The 16,667-nt window shown below is 41.7% G+C and overlaps 1 protein-coding gene across 1 annotated transcript; it reads left to right on the top strand.

Annotated features, from left to right (window-relative positions):
- Positions 1-5,022: 5,022 nt before the first annotated feature.
- Positions 5,023-6,283, top strand: LOC108269598 (D(1C) dopamine receptor). Its single transcript, XM_017475541.3, has one exon. It carries the CDS (start codon positions 5,038-5,040, stop codon positions 6,133-6,135), a length of 1,098 nt encoding a protein of 365 aa, XP_017331030.2. The 5' UTR covers positions 5,023-5,037; the 3' UTR covers positions 6,136-6,283.
- Positions 6,284-16,667: the final 10,384 nt, after the last annotated feature.

The raw sequence follows: 16,667 nt of genomic DNA, 5'->3' as shown, positions 1-16,667 counted from the left end.
ACCTGAGTACGGAGAGATAAACCGGAGAGATAAACCCGAGTACGGAGAGATAAACCCGAGTACGGAGAGATAAACCCGAGTACGGAGAGATAAACCCGAGTACGGAGAGATAAACCCGAGTACGGAGAGATAAACCCGAGTACGGAGAGATAAACCGGAGAGATAAACCGAGAGATAAACCGGAGTACGGAGAGATAAACCGGAGAGATAAACCGGAGTACGGAGAGATAAACCCGAGTACGGAGAGATAAACCGGAGAGATAAACCCGAGTACGGAGAGATAAACCGGAGAGATAAACCCGAATACGGAGAGATAAACCCGAGTACGGAGAGATAAACCCGAGTACGGAGAGATAAACCGGAGAGATAAACCCGAGTACGGAGAGATAAACCCGAGTACGGAGAGATAAACCGGAGAGATAAACCGGAGAGATAAACCCGAGTACGGAGAGATAAACCGGAGAGATAAACCCGAGTACGGAGAGATAAACCGGAGAGATAAACCCGAGTACGGAGAGATAAACCCGAATACGGAGAGATAAACCCGAGTACGGAGAGATAAACCCGAGTACGGAGAGATAAACCGGAGAGATAAACCGGAGTACGGAGAGATAAACCGGAGAGATAAACCGGAGAGATAAACCCGAGTATGGAGAGATAAACCGGAGAGATAAACCCGAGTACGGAGAGATAAACCGGAGAGATAAACCCGAGTACGGAGAGATAAACCGCAGAGATAAACCCGAGTACAGAGAGATAAACCGGAGAGATAAACCCGAGTACGGAGAGATAAACCGCAGAGATAAACCCGAGTACAGAGAGATAAACCGGAGAGATAAACCGAGAGATAAACCGGAGTATGGAGAGATAAACTGGAGAGATAAACCCGAGTACGGAGAGATAAACCGGAGAGATAAACCGGAGTATGGAGAGATAAACCGGAGAGATAAACCGGAGAGATAAACCGGAGTACGGAGAGATAAACCGGAGAGATAAACCGAGAGATAAACCGGAGTATGGAGAGATAAACCGGAGAGATAAACCGGAGTATGGAGAGATAAACCGGAGAGATAAACCGGAGAGATAAACCGGAGAGATAAACCGGAGTACGGAGAGATAAACCGGAGAGATAAACCGGAGTACGGAGAGATAAACCGGAGAGATAAACCCGAGTACAGAGAGATAAACCGGAGAGATAAACCGGAGAGATAAACCCACCTCTTCCGCGAACACCTAACCAACCCCTAAAAAACAAGCCCTGAAGCATGTACTTCCTGAAATACACTTCTACAACACTGTCAGTATCGCTGTTTTTCTCGCCGCTCAGTCATGGAGGCGAGTGTGTGCGTCTTCATTAGCGTGTTTTATTCATTATCTCACAGGCCTTAGATAAAATGACATCCATTATTATTAACGCAGCCGCTAAAAATAATCCCGCTTTCTGAGTCAGATTCCTCTCAGTGCTTTCGGAGCAGAGGACTGAGTCCGTCACACTTTAAATCACCTGAACAACAGCGTCCCTGAGTCACGGAGGGTGGAGCTTAAGTTCATTCTTATGACATCATGACAAATGCTAGCTAGCTTGCTAGTGAAGTTCTCACCTTGTCATCTAACAGGAAATTGCATTTTTTAAAAGAAAACTGCTACCAAATGTAAAATGATCCATCCTCCATCCATCTTCTACACCGCTTTATCCTTTTCAGGGTCGCGGGGAACCTGGAGTCTGTCCCAGGGAGCGTGGGGCACGAGGCGGGGTACACCCTGGACAGGGCGCCAGTCCATCTCAGGGCACACAAATGTAAAATGATGTAACATAAAAGCAATTTAAACCTGAGAAATAAAAAGACTAATAGGATGATATCCGAGTGAGAAGACGGCGAGCGTTGCAGTAAATCTAATATCTCGGAGTCTCGTGTATCGCCGATATATCACTGCGTGAACAGCGCTAGCTGTAATCCTCACATTAACCGCCGGGTTAATCGAACAAAACGGCGTCCACACTCGTTATTCAGCAGCGCACAGAACAGCACGTGATCCGGCGCACACTGTTCTGATACATTTTATTTATTTATTTATTTATTTATATGGATGCCAGTGCATCGCAGGGCACAATCACACACACACTCACACACCCATTCATACACTACGGACACTTTAGACACGCCGATCAGCCTACCATGCATGTGTTTGGACTGGGGGAGGAAACCGGAGTACCCGGAGGAAACCCCCGCAGCACGGGGAGAACACGCAACCTCCATCAAGCATTTCCAAACCCAGTAAAATATCTACAACTATATCTATTATTATTATTATTATTATTATTATTATTATTATTATTATCATCATCATCACAAATACAATGGGAATACTCGACAGTCATGACTCTAACGGTGTTTATCTCCTCCACAGCTGGATTTCTGCAACACAGCTGGATCGGACCTGTGCTGGAGACTTGCCTGTTTAATGCACAGCTCCAAGCTTTATTTACGATGAGTGTTTAGGAGATGTTCTGCAGTACAGCAGTTTGAGAATTTACTCAATAAAATATTGACCATTAAACCGTGTGAGTAATTAAAACTCATTAACAGAATTAGAATTGAATTCAAGTCTATAATATAATATAATATAATATAATATAATATGATATAATATAAAATAATATAATGTGATATAATATATACAGGGCAGCGGTGGCTTGGCGGTTAAGGCTCTGGGTTTGAATTAAATTCGAATTGTGTTAATGCTTTTTAATTACTCACACGGTTTAATGGTAACTGTCGGGCCCTTGAGCAAGGCCCTTAACCCTCTCTACTCCAGGGGGCGCTGTCTCATGGCTGACCCTGCGCTCTGACATGCTGGGGTATGCGAAGAAAAGAATTCACTGTGCTGTGATGTATACGTGATCAATAAAGACTCGTTATCATTATCATATACGATAAGCAAAAATGATTAGAAAAGAAATAATTAGGTATCAGGTGTAATACTGATCATGTGTAACTGATATTGTTTGCATGTTAAAGTAATCTTGCGGTAAGTAAAGGGGTGAAATGTATCGCTGGACAAAAAAATATATGACCACATGTGCATCGCAGATGCTTACAATCCTTACGTGTGCGTTAAAGCACGTTGACACGTACAGCGTCTCGCGTCGAGGAAGCGACCGGAGAGCGTCCGTTTTCGACGTGAGTGGAGAAAAGTTCAACTTTAGGCAGATTTGGAGCGACCGAGCTACCGACGGGAGTAAAGACAGCAGAACGCACGTGATCCGTGATCCGTCCCATTCCGACAAACTGATTTGCTGTGAAAAGTGGAACGCTGGTTGCGCCGCCTGCCGATTAACGTCACTACGGCAACCCGTAACAGGAACGCCTGGCGACCGCACGGTACAGCGACGGGTGACCTGCCGCGCTAAAATCGCTGTACATGCGAAAGTAGCTTTACCCTGGCGTAACTTCTGAACAGCGCTTCAGTCTGTAGCTACGTCCGAGTTCTGAATACTGACGTGTGTAAAGTCAGTACTGAGGCGTGCTGAACTCGACTCTGAATACTCGGAAGTGCACAGAGGCAGATCTGAGACAGAGCCGTAATCGCTCTCAGAAAAGTATTTACCGCAGAACAAACACGGAACTTCATTGACCTTCTTTTGTAGATCTAGGATCAGGTGTGTGTGTGTGTGTGTGTGTGTGAGAGAGAGAGAGAGAGAGAGAGAGAGAGAGAGTCTCAGCACATACACAGTCCAATCAGAGCCTGGTGATGAGTTTAGCTCCTTTCTTCAGCTCGTAGGCGGAATGAAGGCAGCATTGAGGCAGCAGGGAAAAGGAGGTGAAGATGGGCAGAAAGCAGACTTCTGATAAAACCCCCGGGATGTTACCGGAACGGGAGCGCGCGTGTGGATAAAAAAGTGCACGGGAGATGATGGAGGGAACGGCGAAGTGCACTTCTATGGACACAAGAGCAGAGCTGTGGCGGTGTTGAACGGGTTTTTTTCCTCCCTCTGAGTGAATGTGTGAAGCTTCAGAAAGCTTCGGGATCTGAAATCTACGCGGTTTGAGTTAAAGGAAAAAAAACAAGGGAAATAAATAAATAAAAATAGTCTAGTGGAGCGCGCACAGCGGGGAGGACCGGGCGCAGAAGCGCGCGCGGACGGAGCGGAAATCTTACACACCTGCTGAAACGCGCAGGTTTGATGGGTATTTTTCTGGGATTTATTTCCGACAGACGAGGAATTTTTGCAAGCCAGTGAAGAGAAATAAGGAGAAAGTGATGCGCAGTGCACGAGGCAGGAGTTTCCTAAAGGATGAGGAAGACATGGAGGATTAAGGTGGTGCAGATTTTCTTCTTCTTCTTCTTCTTTTTCGTGTCGAAGAGTCATACATACAGGAGGGAAGTTTAAGAAATGATACGTTTGGATCTTCATAAAATACTAAACCGAACCGAACCCCAGGACATCTTGCTGGAGAGATCTGAGAGCGACGTTATCTGAATGAAGAAGCGGATGAAGTGGAAGCGCGCGGACTGCTGATGGACGTTTCGTCTCTTTAACTCTTTTTGTGTTTGTTTATCTTCAAATGGAGAAGTTTTGTACCGGAGAAGGTCGTGAGTTCGAGTCCCGGACTCCACACTGATGGACCCTTAAATGTGAATCGAGAATAAAGTGTAAATGATCTTTGATTAAAATAACGCCCCGATGGAGAGAGTGTAAGTTCTCACAGCGGAAGGAGAACCCGGAGGAACAGAGGACCCGGAGAACCGCTTTTTTCCTTTTCATTTTCCGTTTCATTTGCACAGATGAGAAACTTGACGAACGACACGGTGGTGGTGTGGGCGGACGAGGATGACGACGAAGACGGGGCGGAGCGTGGGCGGAGCGCGAGGGTGCTGCTCGGATTCGTCCTGTTTCTGCTGATCGTGTGGACGCTGCTGGGGAACACGCTGGTGTGCGCCGCCGTGGTGAAGTTCCGCCACCTGCGATCCAAAGTCACCAACTTCTTCGTGATCTCGCTGGCCGTGTCGGACCTGTTCGTGGCCGTGCTCGTGATGCCTTGGGAGGCGATGTCGGCCGTGGCGGGGGCGTGGCTCTTCGGGCGTGTGTTCTGCGCCATCTGGGTGGCGTTCGACATCATGTGCTCGACGGCGTCCATCTTGAACTTGTGCATCATCAGCGTAGATCGATACTGGGCCATCGCCAGCCCGTTCCGTTATGAGCGCAAGATGACGCAGCGCGTGGCCTTCGTGATGATCGGCGTGGCCTGGACGCTGTCCGTCCTCATCTCCTTCATCCCCGTGCAGCTCAACTGGCACGAGGCAGACGAGGACGACGACGCCGGCGTTCTCAGAGAGTTCAACTTCACCGGAAACGTTAGCAACGACAACTGTAAAGCTAACCTGAACCGCACGTATGCTATCTCGTCCTCGCTGATTAGCTTCTACATCCCGGTGGTGATCATGATCGCGACGTATACGCGGATTTTCCGCATTGCGCAGACGCAAATTAGACGGATTTCCTCGCTGGAAAGAGCAGCGGGACACGACTGCAGCGGAGACAATTCAAACTCGCTGAAGACGGCGTTCAAAAAAGAAACGAAGGTCCTGAAGACGCTGTCCGTCATCATGGGCGTGTTCGTGTGCTGCTGGCTGCCGTTCTTCGTGCTGAACTGCGTGGTGCCGTTCTGCCAGTGCGTCAGCGACACCACCTTCGCCGTCTTCGTCTGGTTCGGCTGGGCTAATTCCTCGCTGAACCCCGTCATTTACGCCTTTAACGCTGACTTCCGCAAAGCTTTCTCCTCCATCCTGGGCTGCCACAAACTGTTCCCCAGCACGACCGTCGAGGCTGTGAACTTCAGCAACGAGCTCGTGTCTTATCACCACGACACCACGCTGCAGAAAGAAGCTCCTCCTCTGGTTCCGCCCAAAGAGGAAGAGCGTGTACTGCGGGCTCATAAGACTTCCTCTCTCAGCTCCTCCTCTTCCTGTGTCGGAGTGGGCGGAGTGTTTCGCGATCACACGCACATGCTGCTGCCCAGCGTGGGCCGGTGCGAATGCGACGCAGAGATCTCGCTGGACACCATCACTCCCTTCACCTCCACCGCCATGATGGAGTGCGGCGGGATCCCAGGACAGATCGTCAACGAGTGACGGCGGTCTATCATCCGAACAGGAACGCCAAAAAAACCCCCAAACCATAATCAATAACCTCATACAAGAATTCTGATCAGTAATCAATAATCAGTGATGATTTCTGTTAACGTTATCATTTATGAAGTATTTAGCTCCTGAGTGTTTTTTTAACAACCAGCACTGTACTGCTGAACATCATCTTAGAACATCCTTCACAACCTGCTGTCCTGCTTAGAACCCTTTCTGACAGGAAAACCCTTTGTTCTAGGGTTCTACACAGATCCTTTAAGGGCTCCATTTTTTAAGAGTGTAATAATAATAATAATAATAATAATAATAATAATAATAATGTGCAGCTGATTCCGGTTTGATCCTGATCTGTGTGTGTTCTCCTCTTGTGTGGGTTTCGTCCCGGTTCTTCACATTTCTCCGCCTCGCGGTGAACTCGCAGCGTGTCAGTGTGTACGCGGGGTTCTCCTGGCTCTGTTCTCTAATCTCGAAAACGTTCAGGAAATAAAACTTAAAGCACCATTAAAGGTTTTTATCCAGTTTTATTGATCATTTTTGAAAGCTCTGTGTGAAACCCTACAACACGGAAAGGGGTTCTACGTAGAACCATGCCACGAGGAACCCTTTGTCTCTAAGAGTACAGGAATATGTACAGTGCTGTGAAAAAGTATGTGCCCCCATCCTGATTTCTTCTGTTTGTGTGTATATCTCATACCAAATTGTTTTAGAAATTAAAACAGATTCTAAGGTCAGACAAAGGCAGTCTGAGTAAACACACAATACGTGATAATGTTATTTATTGAAGCAAAAAATGATCCAATACTAACTGGGCTTGTGTGAGAAAGTATTTGCCCCTGTAGTTACTAATTCCCCAAATCTATGAAAGTGCATTGATAACGGGGTTCAGCTGGACTCGACGTAACCAGGCCTGATTACTGCGAACCCTGTTCACTCACATCTACACTTACATAGAACTTTTTCAGCAGCAGGAAGTTGGTTAAAAGATCTTACCCAGTAACACACTACGCCAAAGCTGAAAGAGATTCCAGAAATGATGAGGAAGAAGGTGATTGAAGTACATCAGTCTGGGAAGGGTTACAAAGCTATTTCAAAGACTCTGGGACTCCAAAGAACCACAGCGAGAGCCGTTATCTCCAAATGGAGAAACTCAGCACGGTACTGAACCTTCCCAGAAGTGTCCGACCTTCCGAACTTCCTCCAAGAGCACAGCGACGACTCATCCAGGAAGTCACAAAGAGCCAAGGACAACATCAAAGGAACTACAGGCCTCTCTTACATCAATAAAGGTCACTGTTCATGACTCCACTATCAGAAAGACACTGGGGGAACACGGCTCCATGGAAGAGTGGTGAGGTGAAAACCACTGCTAACACAGAAGAATATTAAGACTCGTCTGAATTTCTGAATTCTGTTACATTACAGTTCAAATAACATTTAAAAAATGTAATAAAAAAAGAAATTACACGCATTTATGTCTTCATCACATTTGGACTCTATCCTCTGTATTTAAACTCACATTGACGCCTTCATTAGGATTTTATCAGCTACACAGGTCACTTTATAATGCCACAGTTACTGACACTATTCCACCTGTTGCGCTGCACAATGTTTTGGCACCCCTCTAATCCTGTCCATCAGTGGCTTTGGCATCATAATCACGCTAGCTGATAATAAAATATTATATTCATGCGACACTCACACTGTAAACACTCTTACCAATCCTAGCAAAGAGCAGCTAGCTAACTAGCTAGCCTAGCTTGCTCTCCAGATTAGATTTGTTATTCTCGGCAATGCAGACAAAATAAAGATGAGTGTAGCTCTGGTGATGAGGACGTTGTTTGTCTTCGCTATAGAGGATTTAAGCTGCTTGTGAGACTTGAGTGTAAATCTGGTGGTTTTTACAGTAGGGGGAGTTCAGCTGTCTGTGATGTTTTATGTGTACTGAATACACTAAAACAGCGAAAAGGACATTTTAAATTAAAATCCTGCCTTTTAGTTTAATTTTCAGTCTCTCTTCATAAGTATGAGCATCAAAAGTCTCTTCTAAAATCAGGTCAGCATTTGCAGTGTTGGCCATTTTGTCCCAAAAAAGCAGCTAAGCTGCTAGCTGAAGAAGGACGTGACAGTTAGCTAGTTCTATAAACAACTAATTTCAGAAATGAATGCAAATAATCCACTAGAACTTTACACCTACAATGAATTTACAATATTTACAAATTACAAAGATAAAACTGCAAGATATACTAGTGTGTAAAGCTGTTTTGGATGATGCTACTCAGCTAACCGCTAGTGCGAGCTCCAGGTGACTCTGATTTTGATTTAAATGTTGATTATGTTGTTTGAGCTGACAGCGCGTTCATTAACGAATAAACGAATTTTATAGTAATATTAACACAATCTGAAAACTGATTAGACACATTAGACGTCAGTCAGCATGAACAGCAAAATAAATCAACTGAAAGGTCTAAATCTGTATATTTATTATAGATCAAGAATCTACTATAAGATCTACTGTAATATAAACAGATGGCATGGCTTCAAGAGTCTAATCATTCAGATCAACATCTGATGAATTTTCCAATTCGAGCTGAATCGTTTTTTATATATTAACGCTACAAACATTTCTCGCTTCTGCTGTTCCTATTATATCCGTCTTCTAATTGAGAAAAGCTTTTGAGAAAGCACGCTGCTTGACTTCTGCCAAAAATGCTCATCCATTTTACTGGCAGTCTGTAAATACAACATCCTCCAGAGTTCATGTATAAATTTTACATTGTGTAGGTTTCGTCAAATAGAATTTAAAAACCCCAATAAACACTGGTTTCAAAACGATCAGAACTCTTACAGTGAGTAAATTACACAGAACGCAGGAAGTTTATTCTATCCCATATCTATAACACCGGCCCTGCTGTGAAGAAGCATGCTGGTGGTAGCATCGTGGTGAGAATGTAGGTTGTCTTAGATGTTTGTCGAAATTAAATAATCTACTTAAACACTGATTTCTTTTTGTTTATAAAAGAAGCCAGAATACGGGTGTGTTACATTATTACATTCTAGAAATAATATAGAATTCATTCATTCGTTCATTTAGTGAGCACTTGATCAGAAACACACTGGCTGATCACACAGTATCATCGTTTCGTGTTGTGTGTGTCAGGGTGTACACCAGGACACGTGTTGACGCACGTTTTTCTTATTTTTAACGTTTTAACTTTTGAAGGTGAAAAATAACACAATTGTGCTCACCTCTGATTAAAGAGTCTTTGATCAAACAGGAAACTGCCTCTGAAACTGTTTCCTCTGAAACGGTTTCCTCTGAAACTGACTGCCTCTGAAACTGTTTCCTCTGAAACTGACTGCCTCTGAAACGGTTTCCTCTGAAACGGTTTCCTCTGAAACGGTTTCCTCTGAAACGGTTTCCTCTGAAACTGACTGCCTCTGAAACGGTTTCCTCTGAAACTCTGGTGTTGGCGGTAAGCAGAGATTACGTATCTGAAACAATGTCTCTGACAGGTCATACTGTATATACAGTGTAGAGTAGATGTGCGCTGGCAGTGTGTTATTATACACAAATGCTGTCTGTCATTACATTTCTGTGTCAATGTTTCACCTTTTCAATGTTTCTTGTTTTTGTGAGGCAGTGTGTCAGTATTTCAGTGTGTCAGTATTTCACTGTATCAGTGTATCAGTATTTCAGTGTGTCAGTATTTCAGTGTATCAGTGTTTAAGTATTTCGGTGTGTCAGTATTTCAGTGTATCAGGTGTGTCAGTGTTTCAGTGTGTCAGTATTTCAGTGTGTCAGTATTTCAGTGTGTCAGTATTTCAGTGTGTCAGTGTTTCAGTGTTTCAGTATTTCAGTGTGTCAGTATTTCAGTGTGTCAGTATTTCAGTGTGTCAGTGTTTCAGTGTGTCAGTGTTTCAGTGTGTCAGTATTTCAGTGTGTCAGTGTTTCAGTGTGTCAGTATTTCAGTGTTTCAGTGTTTCAGTGTGTCAGTGTTTCAGTGTGTCAGTATTTCAGAGTATCAGTATTTCAGTATTTCAGTGTGTCAGTATTTCAGTATTTCAGAGTATCAGTATTTCAGTGTATCAGTATTTCAGTGTATCAGTATTTCAGTATTTCAGTGTGTCAGTATTTCAGTATTTCAGAGTATCAGTATTTCAGAGTATCAGTATTTCAGTGTATCAGTATTTCAGTATTTCAGTGTGTCAGTATTTCAGTGTGTCAGTATTTCAGTGTGTCAGTATTTCAGTGTATCAGTATTTCAGTGTGTCAGTATTTCAGTGTGTCAGTATTTCAGTGTGTCAGTATTTCAGAGTATCAGTATTTCAGTGTATCAGTATTTCAGTGTTTCAGTGTTTCAGTGTTTAAGTATTTCAGTGTGTCAGTATTTCAGTGTATCAGGTGTGTCAGTGTTTCAGTGTGTCAGTATTTCAGTGTGTCAGTATTTCAGTGTGTCAGTATTTCAGTGTGTCAGTGTTTCAGTGTTTCAGTATTTCAGTGTGTCAGTATTTCAGTGTGTCAGTATTTCAGTGTGTCAGTATTTCAGAGTATCAGTATTTCAGTGTTTCAGTATTTCAGTGTATCAGTATTTCAGTGTTTCAGTGTATCAGTATTTCAGTGTTTCAGTGTTTCAGTGTATCAGTGTATCAGTCTTTCAGTGTTTCAGTGTATCAGTATTTCAGTGTTTCAGTGTTTCAGTGTTTCAGTGTATCAGTATTTCAGTGTGTCAGTATTTCAGTGTTTCAGTATTTCAGAGTATCAGTATTTCAGTATTTCAGAGTATCAGTATTTCAGTGTATCAGTATTTCAGTGTGTCAGTATTTCAGTGTGTCAGTATTTCAGTGTGTCAGTATTTCAGAGTATCAGTATTTCAGTGTATCAGTATTTCAGTGTGTCAGTGTTTCAGTGTGTCAGTGTTTCAGTGTGTCAGTATTTCAGTGTTTCAGTGTTTCAGTGTGTCAGTGTTTCAGTGTGTCAGTATTTCAGAGTATCAGTATTTCAGTATTTCAGTGTGTCAGTATTTCAGTATTTCAGAGTATCAGTATTTCAGTGTATCAGTATTTCAGTGTATCAGTATTTCAGTATTTCAGTGTGTCAGTATTTCAGTATTTCAGAGTATCAGTATTTCAGAGTATCAGTATTTCAGTGTATCAGTATTTCAGTATTTCAGAGTATCAGTATTTCAGTGTATCAGTATTTCAGTGTATCAGTATTTCAGTATTTCAGTGTGTCAGTATTTCAGTATTTCAGAGTATCAGTATTTCAGTGTATCAGTATTTCAGTGTATCAGTATTTCAGTATTTCAGTGTGTCAGTATTTCAGTATTTCAGAGTATCAGTATTTCAGTGTATCAGTATTTCAGTGTATCAGTATTTCAGTATTTCAGTGTGTCAGTATTTCAGTATTTCAGAGTATCAGTATTTCAGTGTATCAGTATTTCAGTATTTCAGTGTGTCAGTATTTCAGTGTGTCAGTATTTCAGTGTGTCAGTATTTCAGTGTATCAGTATTTCAGTGTGTCAGTATTTCAGTGTGTCAGTATTTCAGTGTGTCAGTATTTCAGAGTATCAGTATTTCAGTGTATCAGTATTTCAGTGTTTCAGTGTTTCAGTGTTTAAGTATTTCGGTGTGTCAGTATTTCAGTGTGTCAGGTGTGTCAGTATTTCAGTGTGTCAGTATTTCAGTGTGTCAGTATTTCAGTGTGTCAGTATTTCAGTGTGTCAGTGTCAGTGTTTTATAATTGTAGTTGTCAGTGTTTCAGTATAGTTTAGTGTATTAGTGTGTCAGGGTTTCACGCTTTCAGTTTTTCAGCGTGTCAGTGTTTCAACAGTCAATGTTTACATGTTTCAGTTTTTTGGTGTTTCAGTGTCTCAGCATTTCAATGTGTAAGAGTTTTTTTGTTACAGTGTTTTTGTGTTACAGTGTTTTTGTGTTACAGTGTTTTTGTGTTACAGTGTTGTGTGTTACAGTGTTTTTGTGTTACAGTGTTGTGTGTTACAGTGTTGTGTGTTACAGTGTTGTGTGTTACAGTGTTTTTGTGTTACAGTGTTGTGTGTTACAGTGTTGTGTGTTACAGTGTTTTTGTGTTACAGTGTTGTGTTACAGTGTTTTTGTGTTACAGGGTTTTGTGTTACAGTGTTGTGTGTTACAGTGTTTTTGTGTTACAGTGTTTTTGTGTTACAGTGTTGTGTGTTACAGTGTTGTGTGTTACAGTGTTTTTGTGTTACAGTGTTGTGTGTTACAGTGTTGTGTGTTACAGTGTTTTTGTGTTACAGTGTTGTGTTACAGTGTTTTTGTGTTACAGGGTTTTGTGTTACAGTGTTGTGTGTTACAGTGTTTTTGTGTTACAGTGTTTTTGTGTTACAGTGTTGTGTGTTACAGTGTTGTGTGTTACAGTGTTTTTGTGTTACAGTGTTGTGTGTTACAGTGTTGTGTGTTACAGTGTTTTTGTGTTACAGTGTTGTGTGTTACAGTGTTTTTGTGTGTCTCAGAGTCTTACTGTCAGTTTGAAATGTTTCTTTTTCTCCCTCTGTCCCGTCTCTCTGATCTGATTCAATCTCCTAAAACACCACTCCTCCCAAATTGGGGGGAAAAATGATGAAAAGAGACAAGAGAAATGTGTGTGTGTGTGGGGGGGGGGGGGGGGGGGGGGGGGGGGGCTTAGGACTGGGGTAGGGTTAAGAAGTCATCCAGCTGCTTGGAGCTTTTCATCCTGAACAACAAAAGAGTCTGAGATCCTGCTCACAATGACCTCTAGCACAGACACACAGACACGGAGTGTGTGTGTGCATGTGTGTGTGCATGTGTGTGTGTGTGTGTGTGTGTGTGTGCATATGTGTGTGTGCATGTGCCTCTGTGTGTGTGCGTGCGTGTGCGTGTGCGCGTATGTCTGTGTGTGTGTGTGTTTGTGTGCATGTGTGTGTGTGTGTGATCACACTGAGTCATTGCTTCAACAGGTGTGTGATGCAGGGACAAAACCAGACCAAATCATAATATACCGTCAAAATATCATTGCATGTAGTTTTTCTAAAATTTTAAGTACTAAAAAATGCAACATACAGTGCCCTCCATTAATATTGGCACCCTCGGTAAACATGAGCAAAGACGGCTGTGAAAAACTGTCTTTATTGTTTAACCTTTTGATCTTTTGTTCAAAACATTCACAAAAATACTCTGCTCTCATGGATATCAAACAAAGATTTTTCTTGATAAACCTGTGTTGTGTGTGCAGTTGTTTGATATCCACGAGAGCAGAGTATTTCTCTGAATATTTTCAGGATCACAATTTTTCACAGCCTTCTTTGCTCATATTTACCACAGGTGCCAATATTAACGGAGGGCGCTGTATTATTACAGACACTGTTAGAATAGTGATAATGTAATTCTAGAATAGAATTATATCATTTTTATGTAAATCAGAGTTGTTTACGTAACTCTGTTACATAAGCTGTTGGACTACTGATCAGAAGGTCATGAGGTCAAATCCCAGCACCACTTAACTTCCACTGTTGGGCCCTTGAGCGAGGCCCTTAACCCTCAACCTCCCAGCTGTATAAATGAGAAAAATGCAAGTCGCTCTGGACAAGGGTGTCGACCAAATGCCGTAAAATGTAAATGTATATGTAAATAATAACTGTGACATCATAACGTCTGCATGAACTCAAAGACAGGTCCTCGTGGTATACAGTATCGGCACTGAGACTCGACAGGAGGAAAAACCATTATATTAACACAGACAATTTGGCTAAAATCCTTCCCGCATCCTTCCTCTCGGGTCTGGCGTCAAACAGCGCGCCATCAATCACGCTAATGGAACGAAACGAAACGCTTCCACTGAGTATTTCAGCTTCAGAATAACTGATCCACCAGGAGCTTTTTACCAAACGGAGCAGTAATATGGAATATTGGAAACGAAGATGCGCGACGTTTACAAACAGAACCCAAACTTTATGATAAATCCTCAGTATAATAACCGTCTGAGACATTATCACAGCTTATCAGTACAGACTGTAAAAAAAAAAACCCTGCGAAATACCATATACATTATTTACGGTTAGCTACTGTAATATACACTGCATTATGGGTATTTTATATGAAGTTTACAGTAACTTACAGTATATGTGAAGTTGCAGTACTTTACTGTTTAGGGAAAAAGCAGTAGCGCGAGTGTAAAAGAAGAAGACGGATGTAATGGAGTGTGTATGTGCTGCGTCTCTACAGTCAGTGTGTGGATGGGTTTATATACCAAGCACTATACACACAATTAAGTTGTAATCATTGCCTTATAATTCAGTTCATGACTGCACTTCTGTTCATTGTGCACACAACTTGTATTACTCATAGGGCTGTATGCATATTGTTTTAGACCTATTAAAATGTCATATGACAATATTTTATAGTTTTATTCATCTCGTTCTGCAGACGAAAATCATGAATCAGCATCCTCATTTCTCTCATTTTAAAATGAATAAATTGTATATATATATATATATATAAGCGCTATACACACGCTGGATGTTTAAAAGTTAAATAAAAAACCATGTGGATGGAAGGATGTAAAATTAGTTCTTTGTTGGAGATCAGAGTAATTTGTATATTAGTATTTTCTCCAATAACAGGGGGAAAAAATCCACAAGTGCGTTCCCACAATTTTTCACCAGGCTAACAGGCAATAATTTTATTTAATGTGTTATTTTTTTAATGCGAGTGTAATAACAGCACGAGTGTGGTGATAAAATGAATTAATTCAAGAATTAAAATGCAGTCCTTATTATGGCGTCTTATTTGTCATCTTCTTATATTTGCTATCTTTTAATTTCATACGACTTCATTTGTACATGTTATTGTAGGCTATATATTCTCTTCTCTATTTATTTCAGTGTCGACTGTCGTCTGATTGCGTAAGTGATCGATCTAGCAGTCATCCTATAGATCTGTGATTTATCGTGTTTATAATACATACATATAATCATTCGTCAATAATCACTGAGGAAAAATAACGTTTCTTCTATTTCTCTCTTCTGCCTGCATCACCAGGAGATAACTTCACCCCAAAGGCTCTTCTAAGAGTCACGGCACTGAGCGCCTTTGGCTTTGTAAGTATATGTTTTGACTAACGATCAGATGTATTATGTGATTAACATCTTGTAAAAAGGTGAAGCTCCGCCCATCTTTACTTCTGAAAGACTAATTAACGTCCGGCTGTTTCTTTTTCCTAACGCTTACATTTCCAGCCTTTTCTTGCCCCGTCCCAACTTTTTTGAATCGTGTTGCGGCCATCAAATGCAAAACGACCTTATTTCCCACCCTAAAACGGTACATTTCCTCAGTTTAAACGTCTGATATGTTTCATACGTTCTCTTGTCAATAACACACGGGTTTATGAGATTTGCGAATCATTGCGTCCTGTTTTTACTTACATTTCACATGGCGTCCCAACTTTTTTGGAATTGGGGGTTGTACTTAACAGTTACATATAATTATAGTACAGACTACAGCTACAGTACTGTGCTATAGTGATACTAGACTAATGTTGCAGTATATATTTCTCAGAAATTACAGTATTGATACTCTACTGATATATTATTGCTATATTAATGCTATAGTATACATTATACTGAGAAAATTAAACTAATACGATGGCTATATTAATGTTATGGCCTGAGCTATACTGATATTATATCAATACTGTATGTACTATACTACAGTTAGAATACTGATGCATTATGGCTTTCTACTATACTACATTGCGTACACTATTCTATATTCTACACGTCTAAACAATGTACAGCTAAAGGATCTGATTAGTACTGCTCACAGACGATGTTATTTATCTCAGTGTGTCAGCTCTTTCTACGTCGGCGAACATTTATTTATTGATCGAGAGTAAAATCTCATCTGACTCACAGCTTGAGAATAGTTTTACACCGAGTGTGTGAGACGAGGCTATAAAAGAGTGTAGAAGCTTTTCAACTCCTCTTCAGTCCTCCTCGAGAGTCTCTCCGTCACCCGCAATCACTGTCTTTCTGTGTGTGTGTGTGTGTGTGTGTGTAATGCCAAGCGACTGAGGGAGGGTTGAGTGCTCTCGGATGAAGAGTGTGTGTGTGAGTGTGTGTGTACAATCTCTATCCTTGTTATGCTTTATTTATGTTCTTTTGCCGTCAAATGCATAGATATAAATTTAACAGTAAAGTTAACCCTGGATGACTCAGCACTTTTTGTCTACATGAAAAATTATTTATTGTGTGTGTGTGTGTGTGTATGTGTGTGTGTGTGTGTGTACTTGAATACTGTAATTAGCATAGCAGATGTGAGGGAGGTCATTTATCCATGAGTTGGTGTTGTCAAGAGTTAAAGTTAAAAAAAAAAAGAAGCTTGTTAACTAGCGAGCTAAACATGGCTAGCTGGCTATAGGCTGTGTTTTCCTCTGTAACTCGGACCATGTCAGGAAATGAAATGAAATCACCCTAGTCACTTCTAGCATGCAACACCACCTTCACGATTTTACGATTTTACGGCAG

The sequence above is a fragment of the Ictalurus punctatus genome, chromosome 9, assembly GCF_001660625.3.
Source record: "Ictalurus punctatus breed USDA103 chromosome 9, Coco_2.0, whole genome shotgun sequence".
Classification (NCBI taxonomy): domain Eukaryota; kingdom Metazoa; phylum Chordata; class Actinopteri; order Siluriformes; family Ictaluridae; genus Ictalurus; species Ictalurus punctatus.
The sequence above is the reverse complement of the archived record's forward strand: the minus strand, read 5'-3'. Positions and strand labels throughout refer to the sequence as shown.